At 55.3% G+C, this 22,739-nt stretch overlaps 2 protein-coding genes across 3 annotated transcripts in view; one reads left to right on the top strand and one right to left on the bottom strand.

The window, feature by feature from the left end:
• Positions 1-3,962: 3,962 nt before the first annotated feature.
• Positions 3,963-20,243, bottom strand: Mvk (mevalonate kinase). Of its 2 annotated transcripts, none has more exons than XM_029533629.1 (11): positions 19,772-20,130; positions 19,007-19,098; positions 18,184-18,331; positions 14,075-14,219; positions 13,635-13,790; positions 12,170-12,273; positions 11,647-11,692; positions 9,105-9,195; positions 8,618-8,734; positions 5,664-5,817; positions 3,963-4,677 (listed from the first exon to the last, which is right to left on the bottom strand). In XM_029533629.1, the coding sequence occupies exons 2-11, from the start codon at positions 19,082-19,084 to the stop codon at positions 4,529-4,531; spliced, it is 1,188 nt and encodes a 395-aa protein (XP_029389489.1). In that variant the 5' UTR covers positions 19,085-19,098; positions 19,772-20,130; the 3' UTR covers positions 3,963-4,528. The 2 variants fall into 2 exon arrangements, with proteins under 2 accessions (XP_029389489.1, XP_021042625.1); XM_021186966.1 differs by lacking the exon at positions 19,772-20,130 and adding an exon at positions 20,155-20,243 and having other exon boundaries at positions 4,113-4,677.
• A 240-nt stretch (positions 20,244-20,483) lies between these two features.
• Positions 20,484-22,739, top strand: part of Mmab (metabolism of cobalamin associated B) — a 14,409-nt gene continuing 12,153 nt past the window's right edge. The window contains exons 1-2 of the mRNA XM_021187059.2: positions 20,484-20,635; positions 21,669-21,730. Of these exons, the coding sequence (XP_021042718.1) occupies positions 20,520-20,635; positions 21,669-21,730 (178 nt within the window). The 5' untranslated portion in view covers positions 20,484-20,519. The remainder of the gene's footprint in view (positions 20,636-21,668; positions 21,731-22,739) is intronic.

The raw sequence follows: 22,739 nt of genomic DNA, 5'->3' as shown, positions 1-22,739 counted from the left end.
GGCCTGGTCTAGTTCCCTGCACACAGTAGGTGTGGGACCTGGCCTAGCTCCCTGGACACAGTAGGTGTGCTCATGACACAGGGTGGAGCCTGCTTACTTTAGCCCTTGAAGGGAGGCAGCACCTTTCTCTGGAAGAAAGAAGAAGCCACAGGGACCTTTGTGGGGGGGGTAGCCTGGGGAAACGCCACTTCAGCCTACACGTCATGAAAAGGCCATAGGGACCTTTGGGGGGGGTAGCCTGGGAAAATGCCACTCACACATCTCATCCCTGGGTACGGGCTGGCTCGGTTAACTATATGTTCAGGCCCCCCTGACCCTCCCTTATACCAGGAGGGAGCGGGGAGGGCCCGGGAGGGAGGAAATCCCTTCCTCCCTCTGTGCTGTGACCCCTTTGTAGGGCCCCAAGAGGATCCAGCCGCGGAGGCGGGGCCTGCCCCCTTATCTGACATCTCATTCATCACAGGTCTGTGGTGAGGAAGAAATAAATGAGACAGAAAACTCAGATTTGACTAAATGGGAGGACTCAGCGGCCCCGGGCCTCGGGCCCCTGAGGAGTCTCCGGGAGCACGGCGAGGGCCTGGCACAGCTGCCTCTCATGCAGAAATAAGCTCTGGTCAAAATCAGCCAGGCTGGCGGGGCTCAGATCCAAGCCCGTTGCTCAGCCTGTGTGAGGGCACAGCTGCCCGGCTGCCTCTCTGCAAAACGGAAGGAGGGTCATTCTGCCACTACCCAAGATGCTCTGCGGCCAGAAGCTTGAGGTCCCACGTCGCATGCGAGCAAATCCAACATTAGCTGGCAGACAAAACAAAAACAACAACAACAAAAAAACCAAACCAAACCAAAAGAAGGATTCATTTATTATAGATAAGTACACTGTAGCTGTCTTCAGACGCACCGGAAGAGGGTGTCAGATCCCATTACGGATGGTTGTGAGCCACCATGTGGTTGCTGGGATCTGAACTCGGGACCTCTGAAGAGCAGTCAGTGCTCTTAAGCACAGAGCCATCTCTCTAGCCTGTTCTCACACATTTCTTTCTTTCTTTTTTTGGTTTTTCGAGACAGGGTTTCTCTGTGTAGCCCTGGCTGTCCTGGAACTTACTCTGTAGACCAGGTTGGTTTTGAACTCAGAAATCTGCCTGCCTCTGCATCCCAAGTGCTGGGATTAAAGGCATGCGCCACCACTGCCCAGTGGAACTCAAGTTTCTAATGGCAGTCTCAGAGCCAAGAGCCCAGGCTAGAACCAGAGGCTCCGGCTGCAGAAGTGGCTCTCCACTCCTCACTAGAAGTGAGGGTGCTAAGAGAAGTCTATCCAGCATGAGCCGGGAGTCAGGCGGCCAGGAAAGGAGCAACTTTGCTGGGAGCTAGTTAGGAAGTGAAGTACCTGACCCAGGACAAAACCAGAGGGCAGAGCGGGCACATGGAGGTCGGCAGGCCAGCCAGGGCCCGCACCAAATGCTGCCCCATGGCACCAGGAGAGCAAAGCTTCACTGAGAGAAGACGACACCGGCTCCCATCTGGTGTACCTCTGGTGTCTGCAACCTGTCTCCCCAATGGGAGGCCCTGCTGTGCGCTGGAGGCTGTGGCGGGTGCTGTGAAGGCCACGGGGATGGCAGAGGGTGCCAGGCTGTGTCAGAGGAGAGGAGCTGGGGGTGGGGTGAAGCTGGGCGGCACTAGCAGGCTTTCCAATGTTGGATAGCTGAGCATCTCTGACCGGCAAGGCTGGGGTTTTAATCAGCACCACCACGGGCTGTGATGTTTCTGGGAAACACCTTGCCATTATTCAGAGCAAGGCTGCAGTGAGCACTGACCAAGCACCCACGGTGTAGCCAAGGGTTTGCTGTGTGTTCTCTAGCTTGATCTTCATACGAACTCTGAATGTGACGCTGTTCACCTCACTCTCTGAGAGAAAGCCTGCCAAGGTGACTTGGCCCAAGGCCACAAGGCCACAAGGGTGGGAGAGCTGGAATGGAGCCTGCCCGGAGCTGAGCTCAGACACCAGGTTGGCGTGGCAGAGGTGACCTTGAGGTCCTCTGGTTTAATGACCTCAGGCCTGAGTGTACACTGGAATCACCCAGGAGCTTAAAAAGGCTACCAGTGGGCCAGCAAGATGGCTCTTTGGTAAAGCCATGACCCACACGATGGCTCTGCTGGTAAAGGTGCTGGCTGCCAGGTCTAATGGCTTGAGTCCAATCAGCAGAGCTCACACGGTGGAAGAGAGCTGGCCCACCCAAGATGTCCTTTTGCTACACACACATACACACACACACACATATGTAAAAGGAAGGGAAAATGTATATCCCTTAGTGATGGCGTCCACCCAGACAGCAAGGGCCAAACGTCCAAGGTAGACAGGACACGGCGCTCCTGGATCTTTGGGAAGTTCTGGGGTGACTGAGAACAGCCAGTGTCAGCGATCTGAGCATTCAGAGCAATCATGGCTGCAAAGGCCTCTCAGACAGGTGGCTGGGTATGGTGGCACCAGTTGCGCCGGGGCGGGGTGGTGGTGGGTGGGGTGGGCACAACTGCATCTGAGGCAGGCGGCTGCTTCCTGAGGGCCAGAGGTCGGCTGCTGATATCTATTCCCCTGGGAGCAGGAAGGCTCTTCGGACCTTAGTCTCAGATAGTCCTCTCCAGCGATAGTCCTCTCCAGCGCTATAGCTGCCACAGACCTCTCTCTCTCTCTCTCTCTCTCTCTCTCTCTCTCTCTCTCTCTCTCTCACACACACACACACACACACACACACACACACACCCACGCTGGCACGATCGTCCCATGGCCCAGACTCAATCGTGTGGTGAAGAAGACATTTGACCAAGTACCTGGTCAGAGAGGAACTGCCTACGTGCTACAGGTGGCTACGGTCGGCGGAGGTGAGCGTGGGGGTTCGGGGAGCACCCCCAGGGCCGAGCAGGTTGAGGGCAGGCCTTGGAGTCAAATGGCCTCTGAGGCTGATCCGCTGGGTGGGTGGCTTTGGACCTATCATTTCTGAGCTTTGGCTTCTTAGCTTGTTAAACAGGGATGAGTTTGCTCTGTGCGTTGGGCCCACGAGTGCTTTGAATCTAACGTTCTCAATCCGTGAATTACTTCTTTCTGAAGGGCAGGTGCAGACCTACCAGGGAATGTGCTGGGCCTCATCTTCTTGGGGCCCTCGGGCTGCTGGTAGTGACCTCTAGGTGGTGGCCCCGCCCCCCAGCCCAGCTGCCACCTGCCCTCCTTCTGAGGGAGGTGGGAAAGGCACCTGCTGCCCCCTAGCGGCTGAGTGCAAACATGGAGTCATCAGAAACCCAGCCCACTCCAGTCCCACCCAGCTCCACAACAGCCCCTGGCTCCCACTGGCTCTGTGGCTGAGGAACTAGCTCACCGGGCTTTGGAGGACCCTGCCATTGCAGAGGCATGGGGGGCGGGGTGCATCCTTCCCCTAGCCAGCTGACATCACAAGGAAGGGATGTCCCAGGTTGTAAGTTCACTTCCTGGGTTTCAGAGCTGTGTGCACTGGTGGGTACCCAGGAGAGCTGCGCTCTGTGCTGTGACAGAGGCGTCCCTGTGCAGCAACCTGCACCTAGTTACCTAGGAAAACTCCCTTCCTGAGCTACACGGCAAAGTGATGGATGTTGTACTGGCTGGTCTTGTGTCAACTTGACACAAGCTGGAGTTATCACAGAGAAAGGAGCTTCAGTTGGGGAAATGCCTCCACAAGATCCAGCTGTAAGGCATTTTCTCAATTAGTGATCGAGGGGGGAGGGCCCCTTGTGGGTGGTGCCACCCCTGGGCTGGTAGTCTTGGTTCTATATGAAAGCAGGCTGAGCAAGTCAGGGGAAGCAAGCCAGTAAGTAACATCCCTCCATGGCCTCTGCATCAGCTCCTGCTTCCTGCCCTGCTTGAGTTCCAGTCCTGCATCCTTGGTGATGAACAGCAATGTGGAAGTGTAAGCTGAATAAATCCTTTCCTCCCCAACGTGCTTCTTGGTCATGGTGTTTGTGCAGGAATAGAAACCCTGACTAAGACAGATGTCTTCCTTCAGCCTGAGAACTCCCAGAGAGAGAGGGACGCACCAGAGGGGTCAAGGAGCAGCGTGCACCAGTCCTGCCTTCCCACAGGGCCCGAGGCTTTCTTTGTCCGATCTCTTTTTATTTCCCCCTTGGCAGCCTTTCCACACGGAGATAGGGCAGTCGGCATGCCAGGCCTCAGCCGATGATCCCTGAGAGAGGACAGGAGACAGGAGCCACGAGCCAGTGGCCAGGCGGTTCCTGCGGGGCCATCGTGGGCTGGACAGAAGGGCGCATGGCTAGGAGCCAGAGAGTTTGAGGCAGATGTGCCCATGGGAGCTCCAGGGAGAAGGCCTCCTGTGTCAGTCTGCCTGCCGTCTCAGAAGACCCCACAAACTTCGGGAACGTCAGAACCCGGATGGGATCAGAGTCTAGAAGGCACTACCAGCAGGGACGTGTCGGCAGCCAGCACAGATACCAGATACTCCAACTCCAACTACTTAGAGGCTTCCTGGTAGGACGGACGGCATGTCGGGTGGTCTCAGAGGCCCAGGGCCTGCCGGACAGGGTCCTCTACAGCGGTGGCTGAGTGCGCGGAGACCCCAGGGGCCCCGATGCTGGTCTCCCAGCAGTCAAACCCACAGCCGGTCAGGGCCTGCTTGGCGGCCTCCACTGTGGCTCGCTCTAGACCTGGGGGGGGGGAGGGCAGTCAGCCTTGGGGGGTGGTATTCGGCAGGTGCTCGCTCCCACCCCTGGGGTGAGGCCCTCCGGTGGTGCATCTCCCGGCTTCTGAGGCTCACTGCTGTACCTATGAGCTGTGTGCTAAGCCCTACGCCCTCCTCATGGGCTGTGGTCACCAGCTTTGCCGTGCTTCCTGACTTCACGCCATGCTTCTGATGTGGCTTCAAACTCAATCCCCATATGGGTCTCAGTTTCCCTACCTAGGAATGGGGTTGACAATGCCCCCCCTGCCCTGCCCCCCCCCACGTGTGCCTGGCCAGCACCTGGCATATTGGGCATGCTGGAGCCACCATGCAAGGCCTCCGGGAGGCAGGGAGGGCACAGCACTCCTATGGAGCCAGAAGTCTGGGGCTTTGGGAACCCTGGTGGGCTATACAGGGTGAGAGATAGCAAGAGGAGAGAAGAAAAATGAGGAAGAGGAGGAAGGGGAAGAGGAGAAAGAGGAGGAAGAGGAGGGCAAGCAGAAGCCAGAGGGGTGGGTGAGGTGGACGGTACCACTGGATGCCTGCAGCGAGGATTCCTCTCACTCTGGTATAGTGTGGGGCTCCCTCCCCTCAGGCCTATCAGTGGGTCTTTCCCACAAAGGCCAATGAGCATGGTTACTTCACCCTTCCAAGCCCATCCGTGCCTCCCAGTGATCAGGAGTCGGGTGGCAGCTAGGGGGTGGGAGCCCACCCCGGACGTCTCTGAAACTTGTGCAGGTGGAGGCAGGAGCAGCTTGGGGCAGATGAACTTTCCAGCTACACGCTCCTCGGGGGTGGAAGGGGGAGCAACGGTCCAGTAGTCTACCTGCTATCACCCATGCTTTCCCAGAGGGGCACAGGGAGGTCAACTCGCTTGCCCAAAGCCACAGAGCCAAGCTCAAGTCTTCCGGCGGACCCTCCACCACAGTCCACACTGGCAACCAGACACCTCCCAGGCCACGTACCCCGTACCTGGCTTCAGGAGGGTGATGCCACAGCCACCACCGCCAGCGCCGGTCAGCTTGCTGTGCAGTCCGTGTGCTGCCGTTACCTGGCAGAGCTGGTCCAGGGAGGCGTGGCCCACCCCGAGGGCGTTCAGATGGTGCTGGTTCATGTCCATCAGCTCCTAGAAGAGGGGTCATCTGTTCCTGCCTGGACCCACCCAGGGCGAGCCCTCTGTCGCACCCCAGGTCGCCTGTCCACCTGGCAGCTGCTGATGTGGGACAGCTCATGCTCTCTCTGTGGGACTTAGATAAGTGAGTTCATTGACCCCACCCCTAATGAGGCCAGTACCAAGCCTGGCCCTTGGGATTATAAGGGACATGCACATAATCCAAACTGGACAAGCAGGGTGGGGGTGGAGGTCCCCATCACTGGAATGGCCCAAACCAGTTGGCTCCAGACACTGGCCACCACACCTAGCCACCTGCCATGTGATCAGAGACAATGTGAAAGATCTCTAACCCCAGGCTTTCAATGGCTCTGCTTGAAGCCATTGCCGCCAGTTCCTTTCCCACTAAAGGCCAGTGAGGAGGACTTACCATTTGTAAGAGAGAGAGAAAATGTCGACGTATGGTATGCCAACCCTACTGCTGCCTCCCTCCCGGGCTGGTTTCGGAATAAGAACCTGACTCTCACTTCAGCAAGGTCACACTTGAGGAGGAAAAAGCTAAATATTTGTCTAGGGTTCTTCAATTATGTGCAGTGATTGCTGCTTGCCGAGGACCAACAAGGTGCATGTGGGTAAATGCTGAAGGCGGCCACTGCTTGCCTTTTGTTGGATGCTGGGTACACACTATGCGCTGGAGAGGAGCTCCCAGCAAGGCTCTGCCCGCCCGCCCTCCCTCCCTCCCGGGCCTGGGATTCTGGCAGGGTAGGGTGAGGGTTGGCTCTGCCCTTCTCAGTCCTTTCCTCCCAAGGAAGCAGACAGTATGAAGTCTGTCGTGCCCCCCACTACCCATGGCTGTGTGAAGGGAAGGACTTTTGCCTAACACCTGTGCTCTGCAAACCCTGTTATCAGTATATGTCACTATTATCCCATTTTATAAAGGGAACACTGAGGGCCAAGGGCAAAAAACAAAAACAAAAACCTGTCTGGGGCCGCCCATCTTGTAAGGTGGTGGGCTGGTGCCAGGGTGCCCCTCCTTGCTAGAGCACCCTTGGCATTCCAGATGCCTCCTTTTGCTTGGAGGGTGGGGTGATATGGAGGGTATCTGCTCTGAGCCTGGAGCTCAGGATGCCCGCGCACGGAGGGCCACCCATGGCTGAGCCCTGCCAGATGCTCTTCTGCAGGCCCGCCCACTTGCTGGGATACTGACGAATGGGTAGACAGGCAACATGGCCTGGTGGCAGCCTTTCACGAGACCGACAGTCTGCGTGCGTAGACTTCTGGGGCCTCTCTGTGTGCCTGAGCTCCAGGTGTCGCGTTGTCAAGGCAGGTTCCAGACACCTGTCACATCCTGATCCAAAATCTGTCAAGGATCAGGTGACAGACTATGACACCAGAGGATAGCTCGCTGGTTCAGGTGCAAAGCTGTCCGAGAGCAGCGCTGTGCACTTGAGCGGCTGTGGCAGCCAAAAATACCCTCCCCGCTTAATCAGCCTGCTGCTCCTGGCGCTCGCTCTAGGGGCTCGACAGGGCGCGTGAGAGAAGTTCTCATCTTTCTTACTTTCCTGCTTGGGTCTGTGATTCTGAACGTGGGAGGAGCCGAGACCTGGGAAGCAAGGCTTGAGAACTGTGCAGCGCACAGTAGGTACTCAGTAAAGATCAGAGTGATTCTGGGTATGAGGGAGCACCTCCAAAGCAGATCTCTAAGTCTAGGGCTATCCTGGTCTACAAAGTGAGTTCCAGGCCAGCCAGGGGTACATAGTGTGACCCTGTCTTGAAAAAGAAAAAAATAAGGGGCTGGAGAGATGGCTCAGTGGTTAAAAGCACTGACTGCTCTCTCAGAGGTCCTGAGTTCAAATCCCAGCAACCACACGGTGGCTCACAACCATCTGTAATGGGGTCTGACGCCCTCTTCTGGTGTGCCGGCAGACAGCTACATGTACTTTATATATACATAAAGTTTTTTTTTTTTTTAAATACTTAACAATCTGCTGAGTGGGGGCGTATGCACGCATTAGTTTGGGTCCTGGCTCTGACACCCCCTAGCTGGGTAACACAAGAGGAAGTAAGTCAGCCTCTTTAGACCTTAGTTTTTGTGCCTGTAAGATAGAGAAGTTTTAAGAAGCAGGAGCTGTGCTGCCCTGAGAGGCCGCTGTGGTGTTGGCTGTACATGCGGGAGGGTCAGAGGCTGCAGTGACTGTCACAGGCGGAGGGGGCGCACCCTGCCTGCACCTCCTCATGACTGCTGAGGTTCAGCTGCTCCAGCCAGGGGCTGCTGGGTCCCTCGCTCGCACTTCAATGGAGGCCAGATGGCTTTCAACCACCAGCCTGACTTACCAGACCAGATGGCCCATGTCTGTCTGAGAGGGAGCCTTTGGCTCTCTGAGCTGGTGGCACATGGGCACTGGGAACAGGAGACCCTGGAACTGGAATAAGCTTGGGACACCCTAGTGAGGCCGCCCGCAGGCAGTGAGTGTAAGAAAATTCAGACGCGGGGCTGTGCAAATGCTAACTAGAATTCCACTGGTGGTGCTGGCCACAGGGGACCACAGGACACCCTTGGGACCCGCCTGCCCAGAAGCGCCAGGTGGCTGATGAGTGGACACCCGTAGTCAGCACGGTGCAGGAGCTAGGAAGGTGGGCGTCTCCCCTCAACCTCAGGACTCACACCTCCCACAGGGCCTCAATATGCCAGGTATCCAGCTTGCCCTCATGGGCACACACGTGCTCAGGGCCCTGGCCTGGGTAAACTGAGGACAGGGGGGACACTCCTTGGGCCAGCAGTGGGGTGAGCAGATCCTTTCTGTGGGGGGCTTACTTCTAGTACGAGGTACTGTTCCGGAACTGGCGCAGCCACCATCTCCCCTAGCACGCGCTCACACTCCAGGGATATTGCGTCAATGGAGGCGAGCAGCGGGGCCACGACCTCAGGGAACTGCAGGAAAGGAAGGCGGGCAGATCATGAGGCCTAAGGCTAGGGGAGGACGGACCCTCCCTGCCGGACCCTCCCTGCCGTAGTGGTAGAGCACCATTTACACCAGCCCCTGAGGGTCTCCTCTGGCCTGGCCTTTGTCCTGCAGTCTGTGTGAATGTATGTATGTATGTATATGTGTGTGTGTGTGTGTGTGTGCGTGTGCGTGTATCCTTACCTCAAAGCCAGTGTGACTAAAGGGACAGGCCTGTTCCCAAAGTCCCCATCCTGACGGGCCTGGCAGTGTGGCCACGGTTAGCACCTTTCTGCATACACTGCCCCGAGATTTGCCCTGTCCCCCCAGTGCATGCAGCACCCCTCCAACCAGCAGCACCTTCATCAGCCTGCTTCTGACGGCAGCCACGAGGGCCTTGGTACTCCGTGGGACCTTGGTGTTGGTGAGCAGGATCTGCAGGGACGGGAGCCTGCGGAGAGAAGGTGGGTGTGTGTGTGGGGGGGGGGGCGGGAAGGTGTGGGCGTGTCACACAGTCAGCACTCAGGGGAGCCTGCAGAGAAAAGGTGGGTGGGTATGTGTGTGGAGGGGCCGGGCCCGGGAAGGTGTTGGCGTGTCACACAGTCAGCACACAGGGGCACCTCAGCTTAGTCTAGGGACTAGAGGGCTGGAAGGAGAGAAAGGAGGTCCTTTAAGACTTCACCTCCATGAGATAGAAGGACTGAGGGAGGATAAAGACCAGCAGAGGACAAGGTTGGGAGGTGCAGTAGCATATGCTGAGCCTGGAGGGGGTAGATCATGACCCCTCATTGGGTTGTAAGTTCAAAGTAGCCGTGACAGAGTGCAGGAAGGACCAGAGGTTCAGTGGTGCCCGACCCCGAGGCTTCGGTGGGGATGAGGGGGCGGGGCACAGGGCAAGAGAGAAGAACATCTTCCAGATCTCAAGGTTCTGGGAACTGAGGACTCTGCAGGGACGTCGATCCCTGTCCGCCCTTAATCTAGACACCTGAGACACTCTGCAATCCAAAGAGTCCTGGGCACCGAGTTTGAGTCTGGATTTCTAGTGGGGGTTGCCGGCTCTCCCGTAGGTCCACAAGGGAGGGAGCAAGCAGGCAGGACAACTGAATAGGCCAGCCACCACCAGCTGCCCCCGCCCACCCATGAGCTCATTCTACAGTGCCCAGAACAACAGCCCAAGCAGGAGCCGAGGCCCCAGCTGCTGCCGTAGAAAGCAGAGCAGCCCGAGGCCACAGTCTGCGGATCCCTGGCTTGACGTAGGGGGTGCCGTACAATCCTGACTGCCCTTGTGCTAAGCGGCCTCTGGAGGAACCAGCCGCCCTTTCTTGCCACCCACTCTACCCTTGAGAGAGCTGTGGGAGGGGATGGGGATGAAAGTAGAGAACTGGATGCACCCCTGTGAGACAGCTGGAGGCCGTGCAGCCCACACCTCCATCCACTCTCTTTACAGTTCAAGGCCGTAAGGTCCAGCAGAGATGGAGGGGGGCACTGGCAATCCACTCTGTGAGCATCGATTCCCACCCGGGAGGATGGCGCTTTTTTTTTTTTTTTCTTTTAAGACTTTTAAAATGAGCACTGGCTTTCCTCTGCCCTTTAAAGACTGCCTGTCACTCAACAAGACCGTGATCTGGGAAGGAGGGCCTTGAGCCACTCCGCAAACAAGGTGCTTTGCATGGAATGGCACTGTGGATGGAGAGAGGCTGCTTTGGAGGTTGGGTGGTTCGTGGCTCACATCTTCACGCTCACACACATCTCTGCTGCCAGCCCCTGGAAACCTATCATGTCCAGGGTCACACTGAGGGCTCTGCTCTGAGGTCATCTGGTGGGGGCCTGGGCTCCCTGACTCTGTGCCACCCCAGTGCACGGTCACCCAGTCACCCTGGGCTCCCCCAGCTGCTCTCTACCAGCCTCAGGACCTTCCTGCTTGCGTCCATTCCCCCAGGCTGCCTCCCCCTCACAGCTCCTGACTCACTCATTCAGAGGCCTCCGGGGAACCCCATCCGTCCGATCTCACCGCGGCTCATTTCAGGGCATCACAACTAAGGGGTGCTGTGGGCAACCAGCCAGGCTGCTGAACAACTCCCTGTGTGACGCACAGGACAGCCAGCATCCTCCGAGGAAGGATCCGGTGCAGAGTTGCAGACGGGCAAGGCTGGGGTGGGGGAGGGGAGGGGTGCCAAACCACTAATGCAGTGCCTCAGCTGGCCAGAGTAGTGTGCCAGGACTCTGTGCCTATCTGTGCTGACCACCGTGGGTGACCCTCCCCAGCACATAATTCCAAATGGGCTTCCACTTCTACCACTTAATCCCTGTCCCCAACTTTTCCCCAGCCGGCTAAAGCACTGGGTGCCAAGATTCAGTCCACACAGCTGACCAGGTGGGACATAGCCATGCAAAGCAGGCTGAGAGCAGACAAGCCCTCTGCTCTGAGCTTTGCCCAAGTCTCCTGCTGCGGGCTTCGGCTCCCCTAAGCCTTGCTAGCCTCCACAGCACCCCTCTTTGTCCTCAGTTGGCTTCCATACCTATCTGTCCCAACCGCACTGCCATGCCCAGCAAAAGCTCCCGGAAACAGCCCGAGACGTATGCCTACATTCCTGGGCCCCACGACGTCATTTGGAAAAAGAAGGTAGTGCCTAATGTTTTCTAAGTGAACGGACAGACAGGCGGCCAGGGTCTGTGGATCAGCTGCGCTTCAAGGGGAAGGGCTAGCCATACACAAACTTCACCTTTATCTCCATGAAGGGTTGGCATGAAAGAAGGAAGACAAGGTGGTCTCGCAGTGCCCCAGGCCTCACAGCAGGGAAGGGACACAAGGACCCTGCCCCTCATAACCTCACAAAGGCACAGTGCTCTTCCTGGATATGTAGGGTAACTGTGTTAGCCGTGGCAATGACCCCTGAATTACCTCTTCAAGGACGACATCTTCCCTTGCTGGTAACGCAGGGCTCCTCCTAGAGAATGGGACAGCAGCTATCACTGTGGGATTGGCTCAGATTTGCATTTTGGGACAGCATGAGGTCTGTGTGGTTCCCCAGGACACACCCACCAGGCTGAGTGGTGCACCTCACCCATTCCTCCAGCCCTTAGCCTTCTGAGCCACCTGACATCCTCAGCCACTGCCTGTGTATGGTGAGGCTAAGGCCCAGGGCTCGGTGGCTGGGCCTGTCGGCCAGCATGCTGTCGGGATGGAAGGCTGCCTTCCTGGGTCAATTCCACAGCAGCCATTTCCTGGGGGAGTTCCTACTTCCCAGGGCCTGCCCCCCACCCCCACCTTGAGAGGCAGAGCCTGAGATCTCCCCTTCACCTAGAACAGGAATGTGTTCTTCTCTTCAGAAGTCACTAACTGGACCCACCCCAAGCCCGAGAGAGCCAGGGCACCTACAAATGGGACTCCTGGGAAGGACAGGACAAGGAGCGAACCTGCTTACCCCAGGTGCTGACGGCATTGTCCACGCCAGAGGGGTTCCCGTGGATCACTCTCTCCCCCTCGAAGGCCCACTTGTTGATTGACTTCAGATCTTCCTCAGGCCACCTGAGCACACAGAGAGTGAGGGGCTGGGGTAGCCTTGGATAGCAGAAGGAAGGAGCCGTGGGCTGCACCTGCTATGAGCACAGGGGGCTACCCAAAACCCAGGGGCTGATGTGACTGGGCACAGGGACTCAGAAGGAGCAGTAGAATCTGCCCCTCTCAGCCTAAGGTGACAATGACCTTTGTTTTCCTGTCCTCTGAAACCCTTAAATGCAATGGGAGTGGTGCGCTCTCACTCGCCGTTGCCTAACCTCTCTAAGCCCCATTCCCCTCAGGGATAAAATGTTTCATCTCATCCTCTTCAGGCATGGCTGGAAGCAGACCTTGCGTCTACACGGGTCATGTGTCGACAATGCTGCTAAGTGCCAGCTCCTCAAACAGGCCCATCTCGGGAAGGGCGAGCAGAGGCTGCCATCCACATTTGACCCCTAGAGCTAGAGGTGTGGGGGAGGGAAGCAAGTGTCCTGCAGTGGCACGCTCCCCAAACTGTGCGCTCAAACTGGCAACAAGCTTTTGGTGAGGCCAGCCTGTGCCACACACTGAGATCGCACATCAGGACAAATAACCGCACCACTATTGTGACTCCCTGGTGGACACCTGTCACCTCTGGGTCTCCTTAAAGCTGAGGAGCCTCCTGAGGCACGGGGTGGGCTCGGTGCCAGTGTGTGACTGGGTCAAAATACTGGCGGGAACTCGGAAGTGCAGCCCACCCTATCCCCCTCCTCAGACTGGCTCCTTTCTGGAAAGTTCCTCCCCTTGCATTGGCCAAGCTGTGAGGGGTGCTGTGAGTTGGTTGAACCCCATCTGTGCAATGCAGGGTGCTGTGCAGGGTAATGTGCTGGGTGCTGTGCTGGGTGCTCTGTGTGGGACTGTGCTGGGTGCTCTGCAGGTTGCTGTGCAGGGGTGTGGGGTGCTGGTTGGCCCCCGTCTGCTACACCAGTCCTCAAACTTCACCTTTTTCATCTGTGAAGCCAGAGACAACTGCACAGTGAGACAGAAGAATACTGTGGTACAACGCCCGGGGACAGCGGCCTAAAACAGGCTACTGGGAGCACAGCTCCTGGGTGTACACAAAACCCGGCCCAACAGCCACTGCCCTTGGGTCTATTCTCCCATGTCCTGTGAGGATTTCACAAATCTGCCACACACACACACACACACACACACACACACACACTCTCTCTCTCTCTCTCATAGAGAGACAGACAGAGACAATGAGAAATCCTGTGGGGAAGGCAGGGTTACCTACCCACTTCACACAGAGGGGAAACAGATTCACAGGGGCACAACAGAGCTCCAGACCCCAGAGCTGCCTGCGGCTCCATCACAGAAAGGACAGTTAACGGGAGAAGCACGGTCCTCACCTGCTGACGGAGTCCCCGTCCTTGAGCGGGTTGGAGACCACCTCACAGGCGGTCAGGAGGGCGGCTGCCAGACACACGGAGTATGCGGCGCTGGAGCCCAAGCCTGCCCCGGGGGGCAGTTCCGACCACACCACGATGTCCAGACTCGGGAGCGTCCTGAAATACACCAGGCACAGAAAGGGACTTCCTTAAAGGGTGTGACGCGCCAACGGGAACCCGGGCCAGGCGTGGACATTGGGGGGAGGGGTGGCTGAGCATCTGGACCCTGAGGGGAGCGATGCCCATTGGATGTCAGGGCCTCAAGATGACCCTGACGACCAGGAAACGGGCACCAGACTTCCAGTGGATCACTGTGAACTAGAGGACTCCCCTCCACTCTGTGGAGGCACAAATCTCTGGAACATTCCCCAGGGGCGGGCTCCTATAGACCATGCACACACCTCTGCTTCCAGCAGATCGCCAGGTACAGGTAGAGAAAGGCGAGCAGAGCCAGGCCCTCATTGCCTGCATGGTCTCTGGGGAGGTCCGCCGTCTTCTTCAGCTTCTCCAGTTGCTCTAAGGTGGGTACTGGGACGTCACCTTGCTCTGTCACACGGGCAAACAAACAAGCGGGTGAGAGGCCTGTGGAGCAGACGTTCGTAAAGCCACAGAACACATCGGCATCCACATGGGGAGGAAAGGGTCCCAACCCTCCAGCCCTGGGCACCCTCACTAGTATTTTAGGGTGTAGGCAGCCCCAGGTGTGGGTCTTAGCTGCCATTCACGGCACACGTGGCCCTCAGCCGAGTGGCTTGCTGTCTCTGAACCCTGGGAAGAGGATAGCAACAGCACCTCTTCAGGTTGTAAAGACAAGGACCAGGCACGCAGGACGCAACACCTCTCCTGGATTAGCTAATAGTCTGTGCACACGCAGAACACAAAGCTATGAATCACCTTTCAGCCTTCAAAACCAAGTCAAAGGCAGCGGGTTTCTCTCTCTCAAGGACGATGAGCAAAAGCACTGGGGATGTGGCTCAGTTGTAAGGCCTTAGCAAGTGCCAGGTCCTAGGTTCCATTCTTAGTACTCCCAACACACACACACACACACACACACACACACACACACACACACACACCATATACCACACACACCACACATACCACACAGACACACACCACAGACACACTCCCCACACATACACACAACACACATACCACACATATATATACCACACCACACCACACAAAGACACTCACACCCATATGCACACCACACAAAGACACACATACCACATACACACACCACATATACCACAGACACCATACCACACATGCATACAATACACCACACATATGACACACCATATACCACACACAATACACAGACACAAACCACACATACAACACACACAGATGTACACCACACACATACCACATATAACACATACCACATAGCTGGGCGGTGCTGGTGCACACCTTTAATCCCAGCACTCGGGAGGCAGAGGCAGGTGGATTTCTGAGTTCGAGGCCAGCCTGGTCTACAGAGTGAGTTCCAGGACAGCCAGGGCTATACAGAGAAACCCTGTCTCGAAAAACCAAAAAACAACAACAAAAAAATGCAATTAAAAAAACCACATACCACATATAACGCCCACACACAGACACCCCTACACAGGTTTTGTCTAGTGTCGCACAGGAGCCTGGGAGGAAGCCGATCCAGTCCGACCAGCTCACCTATAGAAATCACTCCCAGGTGGAGCAGAGCAGGGTGTGGCTGTTTGGAGAGTTCAAGGCCCCACCCACTAAGTGTTCTGTGCATGTGTGCCTAACAGACTGATGAGAGAGGGCCTAACCAGCGGGTGAAGGAGAGAGACCCCAACACTGCAGAGTGCTGGGATGGAGACAAACCCATCTTGGAGTTTAGAGACCTGGGTCTGAGCCATTTCTGTATCCATGACAACATGGTAGTGCCTTTCACCCCAACCATCATAGCTGTGAAATGAAGACAAATGGTCTCACCTACTTTGGGGACCACTGGTGGGGTCAACACTTGGCTCGCAGCCCGGCGCGGGTGCCTGATACCTGTTCACTTTGCCTGTAACTATGTGGAGGGAGGGCCACACTCCCCAAACGAGGCAACCAGTCTCTGAGAGGCCCCTTCACTCTCCTACTGAAGCAGACTTAGAGTCCTGGCTCCCACATGCATCCTGCTGGTTCTCCACAGCAACCTTTGGCTAGGTCACACGCCGGCGGGTTTGCGTCATTTTGGCCAGGAGCTACCATGCCTGGCTGTTGCCGCTTTAGACAGGGACTTAGAAAAGCAGCTGCTGGTCCCCAGGGAACATTTCTGCCCTAAGGAGTGCCTGGTACATGGAAAGAAAGTCCCAGAGGCTCTGAGCTGAGGGGACCCAGGAGTCACCCAGGGCACTTCTTGTAAAACAGAGTCATTTCCCACCACCTCTACCAATTCTCCACAGACAAGAGGCAGGGCCAGGAGCCACAGACACTGGGGGAAGAAAAAAACCAACCAAGTGGCCCCCTCCCCCAATTACAAGACCCTGATAACTAGAAAAGAGCCAGTAGACAGACAGCCCCTTCCTTCTTTCTCTACTGGGGGTCAAGCCCAGCTCGCCCCTGCTGAGCCACACCACAAGTGGAAGCTTTCACAGACACATCATCTCCTGAGGCGGGGCTTGGGAGCAGGCTGGAAGTATCCCGGAGGGCTCTTGCTTGCCCTGGGCTCGCTGAGAAAGGCATGAACCAAAGAGGCAGCAGACTGGGGTCAGACCAGACCCATGGGGCAGATGCTACCTAGAGGATGGAAGGGAAATAGCCTGGACAGCTGTCACCACCGCTCTTCCCATGCCACCCGCAACAGCACAGGGGCCTTGGGCTAATGGCACGGGAAAGTGCTGACACCCTGAAAGGAAGGCACCCGTGTCCCCTGACGCCTGGCTCTGTTTCAAAGACACAGCGTTCACCTCTCAGTCACCCTGAGTCCCCATCCCCAGAAGTCAGTCATGAAGAGCTGGTGCCCGAATGCCCAGGTTGCTCCTGAGGAAGCTGAAGCAAGGAGGTGTCTATCACCTTGTGTTGCCAGGCAACCGTCATCTTGGTGAGCTCAGCTATACTCCCTTGTCAAAAACGATGATCCCAGCTGGACTTGTTGACTGTTTGTACCCCTCACAGAGGGGTGGGGAGGGTCACAGGGCCCCCACCTGAGTATCTAGCAGTGACCTACCATGCTGCATGCAACTCTGCCTTAATTGCATGTGGTCCTCTGGGGGGTGAGGGTATATAGGCTGGGGAAGACCAGACATGCATCTATGTGACTACAGGACAGGTATCATTCCTGCTGGGTCAAACCTTCTGGTGAGGCCTTTATGTGGGGGCACCCACACTCCAACAACCAACCCCTGACTTACATGCCCGACAAACTCCTTGGCTCCCCAGAGTGAACGCTGGGGGAATTGTGCCTTGGTTTGTCGTTGGGACCTTAGGAGGAGGAGGGGGAGATGTTTTGTTTCCCCTAGGCAGGGATTTTAGCAACACTTCCTTAGTATTGATTGGATTAGGCAGTAATAAACACAGGTTGGTAAGGATACACCCCACACAAGAACAGTAGTGCCTTCACCCTCCACTAAAGCAGAATCGACAGCTTTCTTGGTCTACTTCTGCCAGGGCATCGACCCAGGGACTAACTATTGTTGGTGGATGGCTCTTCCCATAGACTTTCCTGCACCTTCACACACTGGCTTCTATAAGTATGTTACACGCTGTTCCACACCCATGACACTTTTCCACACCTGTGACGGTCAATCCTTTTGTCTCCTTTATCTTGTTTTATTTGATATGGTCTCATGTAGCTCAGGCTAGCCCTGAACTTACCATACAGCCAGAGCTGTTCTGGATTTCCTGAACCTCTGGTCTCCCCTGCCCAAGTACTGAGGATATACTAGTTAATATAGGATTTAGAATCACCTCGGAGACGCAGCTCTGTGCTCATCTATGAGAGCACTTCTGGAGAGGCTTAACTGAAGTAGAAAGATCCACTCTGCGTGTGTGTGGCACCATTCCAGGGGTTCTAGACTGAATAACTGGGAGGACTAGAGCCATCCTCTCTCTGTTTCCTGACTGTAGAGGCAATGCGACCGGGCACCTCACACTCCTGCTGAGAGCCAAAATACACACCGAAGTTGCCTCTGTCATGGCAATGAGAAGGGTGACTAATACAATGGTTTAACATTTTTACGCTGCAAGGAGCCTGAATGATCTAGCCGCAACAGTCCACAGAGACGACAGGTCACAGACACAGGGCACGGGTCTACACCTTTAAAATGAACTGGCTAGGTCGGGGTGGTGGCGCATGCCTTTCATCCCAGCACTTGAGAGAAAAGAGGCAGGCGGATCTCTGTGAGGTCTGGTGTCACAAACAAACAAAATTAAGTCATGTAGTAAATGAATGAAGCCAATTTTCGGGGTTCAGAGGAAAATTGTCACCCCTCCCCCCCGACTTTCTTCAGGGGCCAGGCTCATGCTACACCCGGCTCTCCCCCCTCTTTGTACTCACCAAGAAAGCTCGTGTCCAGCTGCTGAAGTGTGCCCACGTCCCAGACCTGCTTAATACCGATGTTGGGTAAATTGACGCTCACTTTCCCATTGCTCTGCGGTCGCAGCAAGAGGAATGTTCTCAAGTTCAAGGCCACCGCCAGGGCGACCTGTAGAATAAAGGGCAGAGGCAGTAAGCCTGAGGGTGGGCAGCGTGGCTGGGGGACCAGCGACCTTATGTTCTGGAGGCGGAGAAGGAGGATCCTGGGGATTTACAGGTGGACGCTCCTCCCCCAGTCCAACAAACTCTTAGAGTGTAAGACAATGAGAAGTGCTGTCTGGGGGGGGGGGGGAGCCTCAGATTTACCTGTAAAATAGAAGACTACACACCGTAGCCCCGGGTTAGATCCGAGGGTTAAATGAGATAATGTGTGTGTACAACACCTCTACCAGACCATCTTTCTAATTCCTCAACAGCGGAACCCCTGAGTCCAGTCCTTCAATCTCTTTCACCTCCAACACTCACTTCCTGGGTGATTCCACCCAACCTGTCGGCTTTATAAACCATCCTCAGTTATTGTACTGAGAGGGGCCAGCTTAAGGTTCGTCTGGCTAGAGACACTTAGAGACACTCATCCAGCGTACACCTCAGGCCTTTCTTTTCTTTTTTTTTTTTTTTTTGTTTGTTTTTCGAGACAGGGTTTCTCTGTACAGCCCTGGCTGTCCTGGAACTCACTTTGTAGCCCAGGCTGGCCTCGAACTCAGAAATCCGCCTGCCTCTGCCTCCCAAGTGCTGGGATTAATGGCGTGCGCCACCACCGCCCGGCTCCCTGGGTACTTTTTACCTTGCCATGGACCACCGCGTGTTCTCCGTGGAGAATGACCTTCCCCGGGGCGGACACCAGCAGGACTTCTGACAACATGGCTCCTGAGACTCCTGCAAGAAAAAAAAAAAGGCAGAGAGAAAAACAAAGTTCCCTAGATATTAGTTACAAACACCAGGAAGGCTGGGCTTGGAGGTGAACCCCTTTCGTTCCAGCACTCGGGAGGCAGAGGCTGGTGGATCTCTGGGGGGTTCGAGGCCAGCCTGGTCTTCAGAGTGAGTTCCAGGACAGCCAGGAGCATGTAGAGAAACCCTGTCTCTTCATGGAACTACCATCCAGAGCTATGTTCCAAGAGGACAGTGCAGTGAGCCAGTCAGTTGGACAATGGAAAAAAAAAAATCTGGGTTCCGACCCCAGTTCTTCTGTCCCCAGTATGTCTTATGCCATGATCTGTTTCCCACGCATCGGATAATAGAGCAATACTGGAGGCTCAAAGGACCAGCAGCAGCAAGGCCTCTCTGTCTGGCAAATTAGCCTCTTGACTACACTGAGCTACTCGACACTGAGAGGTTCCCAGCTCCAGCGTTTATAAACATCACCGGTGCCAGTAGAGGCTGACATGAGCCCAGTCATGGACTGCTTGCCCACCCTGAGGATGGCCATGTGTTTGATGCGTGTGGGAACGCCAGGGTTACATAAAATCTTGCAGAAGAAAGAATCCTTCCCGGACGACATCGAGACCACAACCAACCTGTCACAATTACAAACGAGGCGGCCGGGACTCACCTGTCAACGCCCCGTGTGGCACGTTTAATTAAACAAGAATTTCTGCAAGGCAAGAGTCGTGTCACAGCGTGTCTTTGCTGGATTGATGGGTGCGTGCATTTTTACACCCTTTGCTGGATTTATGGGTGCGTGCATTTTTACATTGTTAGAAAAAATGCAAAAATCACCCGGGTTCAAGGCTTCACTGGAACTCACTCACGCTAGCCATCCCACTGCACACTTAGGGAACCCAGTCTATGGGACCCCAGTCGACGGGAAACTGTCCGAGCGGAGGTCGCCGAGCGCTCAGATCGAGGACACGAAGGTAGAGGACCGCGGCGCCCGGCTCGGGGTGTCCGGGACCCGGTCCTCACGCCGCCCATCCCGCAGCCCAGGCCTCTCACCTGCCCCGGCCAGCGCCCAGGTGAGCCGAAACCCCGGCCGCAGCGCCGGGTCTTCTCCAGATCAGAGGGGAGAAGCAGGCGGGTGTGTCTTCCTGCGGCCAATCAGAGAGCGTGAGCGAGGGCTCCCTTTACGGATTGGGTCAAGCATTAACCAATGGGAAGGTCAAGCAAGCCAAGATTGCCCCGCCTCTTTCTATAAGCAATCCAATGGGAATCGGGGCCTGGGGAGTGCCCCGCCCTGATGCGAGTGGCCTAAGCCAATAGGAAACAGCGATTGAGAGGTGGCGCGGCCGCTGCGGGGCGGAGTCAGGCCCGGGCCTGGACGGGTGCCTAGCCGGGTCAGCCGTGGATGCGTTACCGTGCGCATGGCTGTGTGGCTCTTTGGGGGCCGCCTCGGCCTGCGCGGGCGTCTCAGCGCCTGCAGGCGGCTGTGTCCCCGTTTCCAAAGCCGTGGCCCTCAGGGCGGGGAAGACGGGGACAGGTGAGTTTCAGGACGGGAGAGTAACTCAACATGGAAGAGGAACGGTTGTTTCCGTGGTTACGTCACACCGATGACGTGCTCTCTGTGGCCTGACGTCACCGGGGTCGGCATGGCGTCAGAGGCCAGGATTTCCTGCCCAAGTTCTAACTCAGCCTAGCTGTGGTCAGTCAGGGCAGGGCGTGTTCTTGTGGGTTTTGTCCGGCCTCCCCATGCAGTTTGTTTGGATTAGGCTTAAGGCACCAGGAAGACATGGTAACACCTTGAAACTGGAATCGGGACTTGCAGACTACCATGACCTCATGATCCGCGTTCCCTGTCCAGTCCTCTGATTTTCAATTAATTTTGTGAACTCACGTTTTAATTTTAAGTTACGCACTGCTAGTTGAAAATGGCAGTCGCAGTCCTCAAAAAAATTAAGTTAAAATAGCATTTTTTGAAATAACATTTTGACAGTGTTATTTTTCCTTGACACTCAAAACCTTAGAAAAATGCAAGTGGCCTAGTTTTCTTTCCTCAAGAAGTGCTAGCTTTTGTGGTAGAGGGTTGGGGTTAGGAGAGAGTTTGGGGAGGGTAATGGCCCAGGTCAGGCTTACAGTAGAAGGGTTTTGGGCATGAATCCCAGCCCAGTCTCTTCCTGGAGCTCTAGGAAGCTGAATCTTTGTGGGCTCCAGTTTCCTCAACGGAGAAGCAAAATTAGTTTATGGCTAACTTTGGGAGTGTGGGAGAAACTGAAGGGCAGTTTCAGGAGCTAGTGGCTTTAGCCCACTGTGGAGCTAGGGTCATATGTAGAGATCGGTTAGTCCTTCCAGCCAGTATTTGCCAAGAATCTTTATTGAGCTATGGCAGCTGCTATACAGGTAGAGACAGGGACAGAAAGCTGTCAGGAAGGGACAGCAGGGAAATGGCTGACGGGAGATTGCCATCCTGAAGGCAGGTAAGTGCTGCCCCTGAGGTTGCAGGCCGCAAGCTGGGCATCACTCGCTGAGGCACAGCCATTCCCACTTAACACGTTTGCGTGTCTGTTTCTCATCAGGCCACAACCGTCCTCGAAGGCAGTCAAGATCCCCAAGATTTACACCAAGACAGGAGACAAAGGTAGGCCGTGTTGTAGCCATGTGATGGATCTGAATATATAAGTGTGAGGCCACAGGAAAGGTGCACTATTAAAGTGTTTAAAACAAGTTGTAGCTCCAGAGAGATGGCTCAGCGGTTAAGAGCACCGACTGCTCTTCCAGAGGTCCTGAGTTCCATTCCCAGCAACCACACGGTGGCTCACATCCATCTGTAAAGGGGTCTGATGCCCTCTTCTGGTGTAACTGAAGAGAGCAACAGTGTACTCATATACATAAAACAAATAAATCTAAAAGAAAAAAGCAAAAAAAAAAAAAAAAAAAAGCCCAAGTTGTAAGGAAGCCAAGTATAGTGCACACCTGTAATCCCAGCACTCAGGAGCTGAGGTAGGAGAGTCACAAGTTCAAGACCCACTAGGGTGATGTATCAAACTCCAGGCCAGCCTGCACTACATAGTAAAATGCTGACTTGAATGAAGGGAATGACACGTTGTGGGGTTGGAAGTGTCGCTCAGTGGTCGAGTGCCCAGCTAGTATGCTGAAGGCCCTGTGTTCAACACCGAGACCAAAAATAAAAATAAAAAAAATCAAAACAGTGTGGGACAGTATAAGGCCTCCGAGCATGGGTGAGAGACACGGTTCAGGGTGAGCCCATTCTGCTCTTCCCAGCACCCACAGTGGGCGGCTCACACCTTCCTGTAACTTCAGATCTAATGGGATCCATTGCCTCTGACCTCTGGAAACACTTGCAGTCATGTGCATATATGTATACAACATGCATATACATATACAACATGCATATACACATATTATACATACATACACAACATTCATACACACATATACATACACATATATACATATATATACATAACATGCTGTCTTAGGGTTTTACTGCTGTGAACAGACACCATGACCAAGGCAAGTCTTATAAAAAACAACATTTACTTGGGACTGGCTTACAGGTTCAGAGGTTCAGTTCATTATCATCAAGGTGGGAGCATGGCAGTATCCAGGCAGGCATGGCACAGGCA

Source organism: Mus pahari, chromosome 23 (assembly GCF_900095145.1).
Source record: "Mus pahari chromosome 23, PAHARI_EIJ_v1.1, whole genome shotgun sequence".
In the NCBI taxonomy this organism is placed as follows: domain Eukaryota; kingdom Metazoa; phylum Chordata; class Mammalia; order Rodentia; family Muridae; genus Mus; species Mus pahari.
This window is presented reverse-complemented; position numbering and strand designations above follow the sequence as displayed.